We start from the raw sequence: 15,988 nt of genomic DNA on the forward strand, positions 1-15,988 counted from the left end.
AAAAAGTCTACACATCAAAAGACATATTTGAATAACTTTGATGCTAAAAGTGCGATTAATAAACAACTTTGTGCAATGTGCCAATACAGTTATGGTGATCCTGTCGATCTGTATTTAAAGGATAATTGGGATAAATGCCTTAAATGCTGGAGATGGTAGCGTGAAACATGTGCTGCTATATGTGGTGTTTATACTAAAAAGTATTTACTTGAGATGATTGTATGAAACACTTGTTCTTTAAAAAAAAGTTATATGTCATATATTGATAAACTGTTTTTTAAATTTCTTAAATAAATCTCTTTTTATAAAGTTTTTATTTGAATTTTGTATTTTATTTTTTTATGTTTAACTATTGAAGTTATGTAAAATATTATTTTATGAACTTTATGAGCTTGTAAACATGAATTCTTATTTAAACAAAATTTAGAAATAATCATTGAAATCATAGAAATTAATAATCATGTCATTTACAACTTTACTTTGGAAGCATATTTTTCTAATAAGGTTTCTGTTTTGGGTGATATATTCATACTTTACTAAAATCGGTGATTCAAAAATTATTAATCTTTGCAATTGCAACGCCCTTAATTAAATGCCAATTAGGTGTAACAAATTCCATTTAAGAGAAAATTACTTTATACAATGCAGATTTATAGCTGTTTATAATAATTTAATTATATTAATGCGTTTTCAACGAACGTCTTAATTTTCTTAAGTATGCCGAATTTACCGCATCATTGTACCGAAAATACTATACTAGGTCGCTAATTTCGTCATTTTTTAATATTTTGTAAAACAAATTTTACATAAAACTTTGTAAGTTTGAAACAATTTTTTAACTATTATTTAATAGATATAACTGCAGGGCATCGATATGCATGATTTTTTAACGTTATTTAAGCAACCATTGTCTATAAACAACAAAATAGCTTAATACGCTGAAATTAACCTACTTTACCCTATATGTCACAGAAGGCGAGCGACCCTTAAGTAAACTAAAATTGAATATAAAAAAAAATTGTAGTGTCACTATACAACAAGAGCGTCTATCGGACACTCGTGTTGAAAATGAATTGGATACATCTCTGCCGTAAGATGACATAATAATAATTTTTATATTAGCCATAGGGCAGTGATTAGCGCGCTTGACTCAGAAGCTAGAGATCCGTGTTTCAACACCACTTCTGGGCAAGTTTTATAATATCGGTAAGGAAGGTGTGAACTTCCTTTTAAATGCTCTTTTGCGGTGCTTTGTGAAAAGACTGTAAGGACTTCTTGGGGCACCTAAAATTAAAAAAAGAATTGTCAGCAAAGGAAAATCTGGCGCTACTTTCCTTCATCAATATTACACTTTTTAATATAAACTTTATTGATTATTGTTATAAATTAAAAGGTTAGATCTTTTTTTATTTTTCAGCTGCAGTCCCGCTAGATGGAAGCTTTACAAGTTCTCGAAACCAGACGGTTAGCTTAGATTGCTGCTATAAAACTAATGGCCAAACGGTAAAAAAAAATGAAATAGAAGACAACTTTACGGAAGATATTTTGTATCCTAATAGTTTCATCGCGTCTTCGTTTTAGACTTCTTGGTATACATTAAGCTTTTTTAGCCAAATGTACTCAATGGGTCTTTTGCCTATTTTCCAATCTATATTAGTACTAGCTCGAAATTTTAACACAACGCCAGTATATGTCACAGAAGGCAAACGACCCTTAAGTAAATTAAAATTGATTTAAAAAGAAGATTGTAATGTCATTATACAATAAGAGCGTCTATCGGACACTCGTATTAAAAATGAATTGGATCTCATCAATACATATCTGCCGAAAGGCATAATAATAAATTTTACTTGTAAAATAAAAAGTATTTTATTTAGCGAGAAAAGAGTATGTTTAATAGTAATATCAAAAAGTCAATTAATCTTAATGTCAATGAATGTTAAATGTGCTGCCTGCCCCCTCACTTCCCCCAAATCGTCGGCCCGGGATGCATAAGTGTTATTTGATGATATGCCGATGTCCATACACATAACAAAAGGGCAACAACAACAAAAAAAACAACGTGTAATATATGTAATAATGCAATTATATAGTTTGTTAAATTCTGTAATGTTTTTTTCTACTTTTTTTTTTTTTCATATCCCAAGTTGTAAATGATTTTTTTTTTTTTTGCTAATAACATTACTCTGTTAAACTTTACACCTAAGTAATTTTGTAGTCGTTAATTAACTTTCGATATAAACCTAAGTAGTCGTTAATTAACTTTCGACTTAAAGTAACTTTCAACATAAACCATAATATTTCTAAGACTGTCATTCTAAACTTGTTGTAAACAAATAGAAAATATTTTTTTTTATGCTGCATAAAAATTAAACTTCATGTTTCTAAATTAAACTTGTATAAAAGAGTTTTGGTAATAACTTTGGTATTTTTGTAATTGATATGGAAAATTTGATTTTAGATGCGGTCAATATTTTTTTTAAATATAAATAAGTGAACTAATAAAGAATAGAAACAGTTGACAGAAAAAGATATGTAAGTGCTACTTTTTCCATATTAAACTTTTACTTATTAAATTTTTCCCTGTAAGAAATACAAATAATTTGAAGATCCTAAGATGCTTGCATTAAATAAATCTCAAAAAAAGTCTTGATACCTATTGCAACTCTGACCCTAATCATAATATAATTTGTGATGATCTATAGTGATTTTTTAAGCATCTTTTCAAAAAGTTGTTGGTCTTTTATCTAAACGTAAATATTAAACAAAAATTTTTAACTAATTAAAATAAAAAATTTAGAATCAAAAAATCAAAATACGGTATTATCTTATTAATTTTTTCTACAACAAAGCAAAAAAAGAAAAAAAAACTTATATTAATAAAAATGCTTAAATTTGTTATTACGACATTAACAAAAACGAAACTACTGGAGGAAGTGGTTTTCTATTTTTAAAACTAATGTTAGATATTACGGAATCACTTCTGATCAAAAGTTTACTGGTCCTTCATAACAATCTAGTTATATTGTTTGGTTCAATCTAGCTTTGGGAAATTTCATATTCAGAGACTCTAGCTACTCCTCGGAATAATAGCCAATACGGAGCTCTAGTGCCTCCGATATCTACACCCCACGTTCCAAGATTTTATTACCCATTTGGGAAATCATATACAAGTAGTAATTTATGAGCTGTAGTTTCCTAGTAATACTGGCTAAAAAATTCAGAGTGCTACTCAAAACAGGAGCATACTGATCTTAGGGTTGTCCTCAATCTGATAATTTTATCTACCATCACTACCGCGTTATCTCAACAAAAATCTCAGTATTTTTAAATGCCCTTCTTGCAGTGTCTCCATTATTAGTATAGCCAAAAATTTGAGTATATTAACTAAAATGCTTAGCTTCTCTATAAACCTCTGTTAAATTTTTTTTTTTTCTATTTTTTACTGATGCTTTTTCAACAAAGTATTTGACAAAGTATTTTTTAATGTCCATCTTGAACCCTAAATGTTAAATATACTCAAAAGGTCTGACTCAGCAATGCAGAGTTGAAAACCTTAAAGATAAAGCTTTTTCATTGATTGTTTAAATCTGATTAGTGCTGGATTATTAAGTTCACTGGACTTAGCTCCACAAAGATTGCATGATTGGAGGGACAAGGTGTTAGTAAAAGCAATTATAACTTCGCCATAAGTATCATCTCTCATTGCAAGAGCTAAATGATTTTGCATCACGAGACCAAATTTTGTTAGCAATTGTAATAGTCCTACGAACTTGTCGTTTTGAGGTGTAAACAATTTATCTGAACGCCCGATAAAAGCCATATTATTTGCAGATAAGTTAGAGTGATATTCATCACTCAAAGAAGCACATTTTGTCATCCCAAACTCTCTTTTCAATAACTTTATGCTCCTCTTTATCTATAGTTTTACCTTTTATATTATGGTTTTATCATTTTCCACCCACTTTTGATAACATTTCATATGGGAAACACTATTTTTATGAGTTACCAATGTTTTAGGTAAACTTCTCTATTTATTGAACCCATCAGAGAATTATTTTGACTTATCAAAATATCGACAGCAAAAACAAAATAAACAACAAATGGTAACTATATACAATGAAATTTATTTTTTATAACAACAATAATAATTTATTATGTAATTTAAAATTTATCAATGAATACAACTAAAGTTGAGAATAGATTAAAAAGTATTTTATAAACTTGTCACTCTCACATTTGGGCAGTCACAAAATTTTTAAGTTATCTCAAATACCGAAAAATGCTGGATCCGCTTCTGTGTATACATATAATCAACCAGTTTTATAAGTATTTGTTCAGTTTTATAAATATTTGTCCAGTTATTTCCTCAACCAAGAGCCTAGTCTACTTTTAAAAGAAAGTACAGTGGAGTAGAAAGTTACTTGCTTAGGTAGTTTTTTTCAGAATTTCTCTAATCTATTATACAACTGATTGTGTCTTGGAAGGCAGTTCAAAACAAACTTACGACTTATTCTTAAAATGGTGATCACGCGTTAATAAATTTTGGTAAATGTATATCATTAACTACATAAAAGTGATGCATTATTTTAAATATTTGGATAATATCGCATAGCAGGCGCCAAAATTAAAGTGATGGTTTATTTAATCTTTTTACTTTTTCGCAGTAATGAAGATGTCCCAAGCTGGAACCCTATTTTGTTGCTTTGCGTTTAACAGATGCTACCAAAGCTAGTTCAGTTTTTAAATAAGACGCCTAAAAAGACACTACATAAGGTGTGATTGTATAAACACTTTATATAACTTGAGACCCATATTTTGTCAATGAAATGGAATGCCTTTTTCAGCAAACCAAGAATTTGTATGGATTTGAAACCGCTGTTTGAATTTGCGTGCTCCACCTAAAGTTAGATGTGAAAATGACTCCTAAACCACGCTCTTTAATAGAGCTTTTTAGGGATTGATTTATCCCTTGATTATTATGTAAAAAGTAAATGTAATGAGAGTTGGTTTAGTCGTTAATGAATAACAGAGCATTTTAAAATGTTTAACTTTGCTAGCCAAGTATTTGACCACCCCTATATCAAGCGTAGACGATTCTGCAGACCAACGAGATTATTTTGTGGTAAACTTATAAAAAACATTTATTATGATTGGCAAATATCTCAGAAGTTTTAGTAAGTTGAGCAAGATTGTTTGTGTAGAGAACGAAAAGGAGCGGGCCGAGAACAGAACCTTAAGAAACACAATTCAGAATATCAACCCAAACAGAACTGCCATTGTCCAAGTACCTGCTCTGAGGTACAGAATAATTTTTTTTTGATGTGCTTTTTATTCTTAACAAGTTTTTCAAAGATTTTTACCATATTTTGTACATACTTTTTTTTTAGTTTCATTTGTAACATACTTTTTCGATGCTCATAAAGTTATTAATTTTTTCAAACTTTTGATCTTTTTCAGTCTTTTTCTGCATCCATAGCAAGACGACCTTTTTTTATGAGACATTGTGATTATTTTTTATTCATTAGATAAAATTATTTCTATATTTAAAAATAATAAAATAAAATTGAATAAAGTGTTCGAAAAATATTCTTTAAGAAAATAAATAATACTAACATATTTTTAAAACTATAATTTGTTATTTGATCAAGTCTTAACATAATTTTTCCGCCCCTTTGATCAAGTCTTAACATGATTTTTCCATTTTCTCCCTCCCTCCCCCCTGCCCTTACTCTTAAAAATAGCCGATGCTGGTTATACTATGTAACAGAAAGATTGCAACAAAATAGTTTGTGTATTATTAAGGCTTCAAGTTGTGCAAGTGCACAAAAACTAGTGCCACTGATAAATGGAAATTAATCGAAGTCAAATGAAACACCAGAACATTTAAAGAAAAAAATAATAAACAAAATCAAAATGATATATCAAGTAAATTCAAAATATCTTTCATGATCTATTTATTGACAATACATCCTAAAAAGAGAAGAAGTAACAAAGTTCTTTCTTTTCTTTTTTTATTCTTTATTACAATGTTTAAGATACAAATACAAATATACTAGAGAAAAATTACAAGTGAAGATGTTGCAAAAATAAATATATTAAAAATAAATAAATAAAGAACGTGGATACTCAAAGAACACCATCAGGTCTTGTCACAGAGAACCGCTGATGAAGAACTTGAAACTTAAAATTTATACAAAGTATAAAACTTATGATACAAGTAAATTAAATCGTTAAGATTAAAAAAATCCTTTTACAACTAGAAAGTATAAATAAAATAAAAAATATATATATATATATACATGTATTTAATAAATAAAAAGAAAGCTGACACTCGCAGAAGACCATCAAGTCTTAATCGAGAACCACTCGTAAATTTAAAAATTTCATAAAAATCAAATGCATACATGCATGAATAAAGCACAAGAAAAATTTAAGTGCATTTATATAGATTTTAAGTTGCATCACTGCCTAAAAATAAAAAAGTAAATTAATCAATGTTTAAAAATACAAAAATTTATCATCAACAGACAAAATGATTTCCTTAAGCTTTTTTTTGAATGAGAGGGTAACTCCATTCCAAAGAAAAATCAAAATATTTTTAAAACTATTTTATCCCAAAGAGAAGCTCCGCGAAATGAAATGCTTGATTTTCCAAAATTAATTTGAAAGAATGGTTGACTAATTAAATTATCATTTTTTAAGTTGTATTTATTTTTATCTTTTAAGGTATATAAATTATTGAAAGAAACTGGGTTGGAGTTAATTTTACATTTGTACATAAAACAAGGAATATTAAAAACATTCAGCTGATATATATCAAAAATTTTCATTTCAAATAAGAGAGACTTGGCATGAGTAAATCTATCTTTAAAATTAATAAGACAAGCAACTTGCTTTTGTTGACGATAAAGAGACCTAAGTTTGGATTTATTAGCACTACACCAAGCAATATTTGCATAGTTTAAATGACAATGGATAAAGGAGTAATGTAATTGAATTACGCTTATTTAAAGCACTTCAAGCTTTTTACAATATTCCTATACTTTTAGAAACTTTATTACACAAGAATTCTATGTGATATTTCCAATTAAGGGTTTCATTTATAAAGATACTCAAAAAGTTTGTATTAATTACTCTTTTTATTAGAATTTTGTCAATAAAAAGTAATGATATATCGCAAAGCAGAAGTTTTTTTTCGAAGCTGGATGAAAAAGTTTCCAATTAGTTTTTTAAACATTAAGTGAAAGCTTGTTTATTATAAACCATTCAGAAATTTTTGTTAATTCAATTTTGAAATAATGTTGTTATATTGTTATCAGATAAAAAGAGGTTAGTGTCGTCTTTGTCATCAATTCTTTGGTCTCATGATAGATGAAACTGACCTAGATGTTAACAAATTGATAATATTTCAATGGAAATTGTTAAAAACATTGGAACTCTATATAAAGTTATAAATTTATTAAATATTAAAGATTAATTAACACAGCTATATATAAACTATTCAAATATAATATATAACCAAAAATCTCTCTATCGGCATCAGAAATTCACAGCTTAGTTTTGAAAACTATTTTTCAAGCTCAACACTAGGGTGAATAAAAAAAAAAATTTATATTGATTTTTGGTTTGCTATACCGCGGAACACTTGCCTGTAGGGTATTTCAGAAAAATACAAAAAAAAAAAAAAATTCCAATACCTTACTTCTGGAGCTAGCGCATCGCACTTGAATATTTGAGCAAATGTACGCTTTTTATCATTTTTCTAATAAATCGATTAACATAAAATAAATTCTATATTAAGTAGCTAGAATCTAAGTAGAACAATGTATTAAAATGGCAAACAAATCAATTAAATAATTATTTTTCGTTGATTTTTTTAATACTAATTATCTGATTGATTTAAATTGCAGTTTATAAAAAGTTTCTTTACATTTTGTAACTTTCTGTTGATTGCTCTTATAATACCATCTCTAAAACTAGAGACAACTGCCTCAATTACAGAGGATAGCTGTTAGAAGTTTCACTTATTGTTCTACTGCTTGGTATGGCAGAAGAGTTTTTTAAAAGCTTCTCTCAGTCGCTGTGTAACCTGCTTAAAACTTTGACCGAATCTCTATGTCCAAGACTCTTAACAGAAAAAACTTTGAAAAAAGCATAACTTTGTTTTAGGTAATAATGTCGATCTAGTCGGTAGCAACAAGAATATTTTATTCCTAATTAATTATCTTTATTAAGCTAACTTTCCTGCTTCTATTATAAACCTAGTTCTCCAATATAAAGTGGAAAAACTTTATATTAGAGAACTAATATAATAGATAAAAAACTAATGTGATAGACAAAAAGGGCGTTTCTATCAATTATTGGTTTTGCTAATTTTGACAAAACATCCTGCAGAAATTTTACCACTTCAAATACATGCTGTAATTCATTTGTAAAGTATTTACTTTTAATTATATAGAATCATACAAGAACTCAAAATATGAGGGCTTGCACAGCCAGATAATAAACCAAATTTTTATTATGAATATTTGACTTTTAATGCAGGTTTTACTTAAGCATGACCACACATTATTACGTAAATTTCTTCCAATCTAACTAACAATTATAAGGATGTTGGGTAATAAAAACAAAACAAATAATTAACTTAGTCATTTGAAAAAAAAGTTCATGAACAATACATCTTCTAAACAGCTGCTTAATTTAACAGCATTACTAAACAAGAAACACTGGACTTTACTTAAAATTGTGTGGTCGATTTTACTAAACAAGAAATGCTGTTAAACAAAAACACAGAAAGGTTTTACCCCCTGTTATTTCTCATTTTTATTATGTTGTGTGTTACGTTAGGTTCAGTAATTTAACAAACAAAAGCTGGAATGGTAATTCATTTAAAGAGTAAAACGCAAAACCTCTACTGATGTTGGCTATAAATTTCTCGATTGAGTAAAAAACATCAATTATCCAACGTGTGTTTGCCATAACATTCAATTACGCCTAGTTTACTAAATCAAAACCTAGCTTAATTTATTTATAAAATAAAACTACTGGTAATGTTTTCAGCAGAAAAAAGCAAAACATGACTAACTTACACGGAGTTTAGTTGCTTTAAAATTAAAACATGCAATTTATAGTTTTTCGAAACCCTGTTGAATTAAGTTTTACAACAGAAAGCAAAGTTTTGTCCTTCTACCCGTCAAAGTATAGCCATTGAAGTCGGTTGTGCTTGTTCTTGCTCTGCATTCAAAGGTGTTAATAGTTAATATTGTTTTTTTCTTTTTGCTTGTTCTCCATTTAAAAGTGTGAAGTATATTTGTTAGTATTTTTAACTTCTAAATGTATTTTTGTAATTATACTTGGTCATAATACCAAAATCTTGCAATACACTTCGGGCAATTGATCGTGTTGCTCTATCGGATAACCAACAGAGAGCACTAGTTAAAGCTGTCATTCAGTTTCAGTTAAAGTTTTAATTCTAGTACTTTTTTTGTTTCTTGTTTGATTACTGATGATTTTGAATATAAAAAAGAAGAAAACTATTACATTTTTAATAATTTTCAAAAATTCAATTGCGATGCGCTAGATCCTGACGTAAAATATTAGTAGTTTTATTATATGCATCTTTCTGGACTTTTTACCAAGCAGAAAGGTATTTTTTATTTATAAAGATTTTTTTTTCATTTATTTAATATTTCAACACTTTGTTAACCTTAAATAGTCCCTAGCTACTTGTTATAATACGGTAAAAAGCCTATATTTAATCAAGTATTCAAGTGCGATGCGCTAACTCCAGACGTATAGTATAGGAATTACTTTTTTTTTACATTTCCTTAGATACTCTAGAGGTAAGTTTTCCGTGATATGGCAAACCTAAAATCTAAGAAAAGATTTTTCAGCCCACCCTACTCAATACTACTTTTTGAAGAAAACTAAAGTATTGAAATTTGTTTTTAATATTTAATTTTTATGTTTAAATGTAAAGAAAATGTATCATCTAATTTATTTATAAATTTGAAAACTAATTTGAAACCTGAAAACAAATATGATCTCCGTGTTGGTAAAAAATGTTTAACAACACGGAGATATTTTTACTAAAAATATCCAAGAGTCATTCTGCCAAACTAAAAATAATTAGTTTTGAATTTTTTATTGTGGTCCTTTTCTTTTGAATAAAAAAGTTTTACCTAACTTTGATTTGTTTTAAATGAACTTATTTTTCTATTTATTCTCCTTTTTTAACAGAAATTAGACTTTCTTTTTGTTTTTTAAAGATTATGAAAAATATTGTATTTTTGTTGTGATATAGATTTAAAGGGCTTCAATATAAGATCCTGTAATCTTCAATATAAGATCCTGTAATCTTCAATGTAACTATATGTATCAGGAGGGTTTTAAGGTGGCTCTATGGTTAAAATACACTAAGTAATCAAAAAAAAAAAAAAAATTATGAATTTTATTCACAACCACTCTGAAGTTATCAAACCCAAAGTTTGATAACTTCTGAGTGGTTGTGAATAAAATTAGTTTCAGACTTTGTATATTATTAGAAGTACACTACTGGCCATTGGAATGGACACCCCTGTAACCATTTTTCTTAGAAAAGTTGGCATATCATGCATTTGGTGGATTTAATTATTTATTAACATGGAAACCCCTGTTTACCATTTTTCTTAGAAAAGTTGGCATATCATGCATTTGGTGGATTTAATTATTTATTAACATGGAAACCCCTGTTTTACCATTTTTCTTAGAAAAGTTGGCATATCATGCATTTGGTGGATTTAATTATTTATTTTTATATTTAAACCACGTCATCTATTATTTGGCTTATAGGAAATCGCAAATTTTAATCGTTTATATCAATTTTAAACATAATTATGGATTATTATTGTTAATTACTGTCAAAAATGAGTCATTGCTCTATTAATGGGTTTCTCTAGTAAAAGGTGAATGTCTCATTATTTTTGTGCTTTTGTGTTAAAACTAGTCTATTTATTGTGATGACTAATAGTTAATTACGTTATTAATTAACATTTTTATCCATAAATCTTTTAAGCTATAAATACAAGATCATTGTTTTGTAGTCATTTAGTTGAGTTTCAACAATTGCTGGTGAAAAGTCGACTGTGTTCTTGAAGATTTAGTGTGTTTTTTAAAATTGTACTTTTATTTACTATGGCGAAAGGATATTGGTCACCTACAAAGCGATGCAAAGCTGTTACATTACGTGGAGAAGGCTATTCATACATGGAAATCGCCAAAAAGTGGGAAATGGAGCAACAAAATCTGGAGTGAGGAAAGTGTGTGAAAGGTTTAAGGTAACCAATACCTTCAAAGATATGCCAAAAAATGGAAAAATTAAGAAGACAACTGCCAACGATGACAGGATGATAATGAGGCTTGCACTTAAGAACCGAAGAGCAACTTCAGTTGAAATTAAAAGTGATTTAGAGGTTTCCGGAATTTCGGTTAGTTTAAGAACAATTTGCCGAAGGCTTTTTGAAAATGGTTTAAAAGCAAGAAGACCCAGGAAAAAACCATATTTTAACAAAAAACAACGAAAGTATCGTTTGATTTGGGCAAAAGAACACAAGGAGTGGACAAAGGAAGACTGGACAAGAATTATTTGGAGTGATGAAAACAAGATTTTCATTTTTGGAAGTGATAGAATTAATTATGTGAGAAGAAGGCCCGGTGAAGATCTTTTACCTCAGTGCACATTGGTTACAATGAAGCATCCCATAAGTGTAATGGTGTGGGAACGCAAGACCAGAGATGCTGTGGTTCGTATCTACATTGTGGATGGTATTTTAAACGCCAAAAAATACCAAGAAAACAAGTTAGAAACCAAACTACTCCCATCGATTGATGATTTGTTTGAGGGCAAAACAGAAACCTGTGTGTTCTAACAGGACAGTGCTATATGCTACACTGCAAAAACTGTCAAAAATTGGTTTAAAGCCAAAAAGATAAACGTTTTGAAGTGGCCTGGAAATAGTCCGGACCTGAATCCGATAGAAAACATATGGTCTCGAGTGAAAAAACTTGTAAGGAAAGAAAAACCTGGGAACAAGCGACAATTAATAGAGGCCATAATAGGATTGCTGTAGTAATAAAAAATAATGGATATCTTAGGCCCTCTTTTGTTCTTAATATATATCAACGACTTGCATAAAGCATCAAATCTTCTAAGTATTATGTTTGCTGATGACATAAACTTATTTCTATCTTACAGTTACATCTACCTACTATTCTCCGTTATGAACAAAGAACTTCAAAACATATCTAAATGGTTTAAAAGTAACAAATTAACATTAAATGTAAACAAAACAAAATGGATTTTTTTCCACCTGCTCTCCAAAAAACGTTCTCTACCCCAAAATTTACCAAAAATTTTTATTGACCATAATGAAATAAAAAGAGATTCTGTAACTAAATACCTGGGGGTTTTTATTGACGAGAACATCACATGGAAACATCATATTAACTATGTCTGCTCGAAAGTTTCAAAAAGTATTGGAATTCTATATAAGGCGCGTACTCATTTAGATAAAAATAATTTAACTAAACTTTATTATTCTTTTATTCATAGTTATATAAGTTATGGAATTATTGCCTGGGGTAGTACTGATCAAAGCAAGTTACAATATCTCCATCGCCGTCAGAAACATGCGATCCGTGTAATTAATTTTGCGGATTGGTTCTCAAATTCCTCAATATTTTTCAATCAAATAAAAATCCTCAATGTTTATAAACTAAATATATATAAAAATTTATCTTTTGTTTATATGTGGAAGTATGATTTATCTCCTTTAATTTTTAAAGACCTTTTTATTTTGAAACCTTTAAGCAAGTTTAACATGAGGAATAATAACTATTTAAATAAACCACTCTGTCGAACAAAGTTCAATCAATTCTGTATCACTTATCGTGCAGCTCATCTCTGGAACAAAATTATTTTGCCTAACTTCGGCTTACCTCTAACTTATTCTGTTTTTAAAATTAAATTAAAAGATCTCATTCTCTCTATTGAAAATATCTTAGAATATTTTTAATTTGTCTTATGATATATAATAATTTTGAAATGTATGTTCAATCTTTGTTTTATACTTGTTGACAATTTGTTTCTATTTATCTAAGTACTATTTTAATATTTTTATGTTAATTTTTTACGTTCTCTTATTGTAAAAAGGCGTTTTTATAATACTTTACGTACTCTGTTTTGTAAAAGGCTTCTGACGATAAGATCATTTGATCTTCTTTTAGAAGCCTTGTTTTTATTTGAAAAAAATATGTAATTTATATATATTACGTCAAATGTAAACAAAAACTTACGAAAAAAAAAATATCCAACAAAATATTAAGTTTTTTTTATAAGTCATTTTTTTAATAACATGTTTTGTAAGCTGTAAAACATAAATTTACCATAACTTGTCACTTTGTCATTAAATTGTTATATTTTTTTATTAAAATTGTGAATTTTAATCAAAGTTTTAGTTTTTTTTAATCTAAACACATCAAAAAATAACCATCAATATAGAAAACAGCATAAATATGGTTATTTTCTTTTAAAAAACACACCTAAGTGAAGTTTTCATATATTTTAAAGGGGTGTCCATTCCTATGGCCACTAGTGTACTTTACTTGGATCTTTTTTTAGATGGGTAATAAAAAAAGTATATATAAGAAAAAGAATAGAGATTTCCGGAAATCAACATGTTAATGTATTAACATTATCAAGCAAAAATGCTTCACTAGCATCATCTGAATTTCAAACTCCTACTCAGTATAATAAAACTTTAAATGAATTTAAAACTGGTAGTAATTTTATTTTTTTATAAATATGAATGTTTTCCAGGAATCACTTGTTTCATTTTTGGCTTGTACTCATTGCTTTAGTAAAGATATTGAGCTTAAACTCTTATCGCTCGATTAGGATATGTTCTAAAACTCTTATCTAACGCTCGATTAGGATATGCTCTAAAACTCTTATCTAACGCTCGATTAGGATATGAAGAGGACATAAGCATTTTAAAGTTAACTACAGAGCAGTTAAAGCTTTTCTGAGAGATAGGAAAAGGTCACGAAGCTATGAAAACGTTTAATACCATGATAAACATGTATCCACCTATGACTGTGGCGTAAAATAGAGATATAAATGAAAAACCTCACGATGTTTACTTATCTGCTGCTGACATGAGTATGAAGCAGGCTGTCAATTACGTTTGAAAATCTATAAATAGCAATGCAAAAGATAATGATATTTAGAAAAATATAATTTACGATATGCTAACTATATTGGAGATGGAGATACTGAGTCCCTTAAAAAAGTTCTTGAACCCAAGCTATATGAAGAAAATCTATTACCTCTAAAGTTGGAATGTCTTGTCTATGTTCAAAAACGTCTTGGATCACGTCTTCGCCAGCTGCGAACAGATATGAAACAAAAACCATTACCGGACATGAAAATGATATCTCGAAAAGGTAGATTAACAGACAAAATAATTAATAGAATGCAAAATTATTTAGGAATGGCCATGAGGCAAAACATTTCTGACTGTTTGAATGGTGGCAATGGTACTTGCAGTGTTATGGCATTCTACAAATATGACAGGTAGTAACATTTTTCATCAATTTTGTCCTAGATTAAATAACAGTTGGTGTACATTTTGGGGTAAAAATAAATTTCACTGTATATCTTCTATAAACACACCATTAGCTATTCATAATGCAATAAAACTGATTTTTATTGATTTATGCTCTGAAAATTTATTAAAACGATGTCAACATGGTACTACCCAAAATTCAAACGAAGCATTTAATCGAATAATTTGGAAAAGGTACTCTAAGGATGTATATATTTGCAAAGAAGTTTTAGATATTGGTGTAGCTTCAGTTGTTATTTGTATCAATGATAGAATGTCTGGTTTTTCAAAAGTTTTTAAGATTCTCAATTTCAAATTCGGATACCTTGGTAATTATGGTTCGTGTAAAATAGACAGCCACCGTCAGGGCCATTTAAAAAGAAAATCTTCTAAAATTTTTAAAAAAATAGAAAAATGCTGAGAGGTGTCAAAAGGAGATTTATTAATAAAGAAAAGAATGTTGAATGTGGAAAATCTTATTCTCCAGGAAAATATTAAAAAACATTATTAGATGTATTTTAAATGTGTTTTTTACAGAATTTTTTTTTTACGATATTGCACAAAACTTAAAATATGTTTTCTTAAAAGCAATCAACTTGAAATTTTCAGGGTGTGCTCCATAACTAATACTTGAGGGACTGTAGCAGAATTACACTATTTTTTTTTACACAGAACTTGCTTCCATTGCTTTTATCCGCCATTTTTGATGTACAAATTCTTATTTAAAAAACTCTGCTACAGTCCCTTTGTGTTTGAATCATAAAGATATTCTAAAATTTTTAGGCTCATTGGATGTATATTTTAGGAGTTATAAAGTTTTAAAGTGTGCTTATATTACTTTTTGCTGACTCAGCAAAACAAAAAGTTTTTTATAATTTTTTGGAGTGATAAAAATGATTATTCTTTTCATTTAAAGTTATTTGGAAACATTTATCTTTAAAATGCAGATATTTTTTTAGCCATAGAGCTACATTAAATACAAAGTATTTGTGATTTTTTATATATTACAATTTTCTTTTGCGTTTTACTGAACTTTTAATATTTGCAAGATTTTGTAACTCAAATCTAAATATCTCAAGATAAAAAAGTCAAATTTACTTGAAATTTTCATAGCGTTTTGCACAATATCAATGCGGGTAGGCGTTAGTTATCCATTGAAAAATTAGCAGATGCTAATTTTGCATTGGATTCTATGGATTATAATGGATAGTATGGATTGTATATATGATTTCCATGAGAGGTCAGTAGTGAATGATAATCCAAGAAGATCTAAAGAAGAGAACTCAGTAAAGGGTTGCCGTTTATCAATATAGGAGTGTTGAAAGTATTGCGATAATTGTTTG

The 15,988-nt window shown here is 28.4% G+C and overlaps 1 protein-coding gene across 1 annotated transcript; it reads left to right on the top strand.

The window, feature by feature from the left end:
- The first annotated feature begins 11,207 nt into the window (after positions 1-11,207).
- LOC136088216 (uncharacterized) lies at positions 11,208-14,618 on the top strand. The gene is made up of 3 exons (XM_065811899.1): positions 11,208-11,898; positions 13,492-13,557; positions 14,269-14,618. The coding sequence occupies exons 1-3, from the start codon at positions 11,208-11,210 to the stop codon at positions 14,616-14,618; spliced, it is 1,107 nt and encodes a 368-aa protein (XP_065667971.1).
- The last annotated feature ends 1,370 nt before the right edge of the window (positions 14,619-15,988 follow it).

The sequence above is a fragment of the Hydra vulgaris genome, chromosome 12 (assembly GCF_038396675.1).
Source record: "Hydra vulgaris chromosome 12, alternate assembly HydraT2T_AEP".
In the NCBI taxonomy this organism is placed as follows: Eukaryota; Metazoa; Cnidaria; class Hydrozoa; order Anthoathecata; family Hydridae; genus Hydra; species Hydra vulgaris.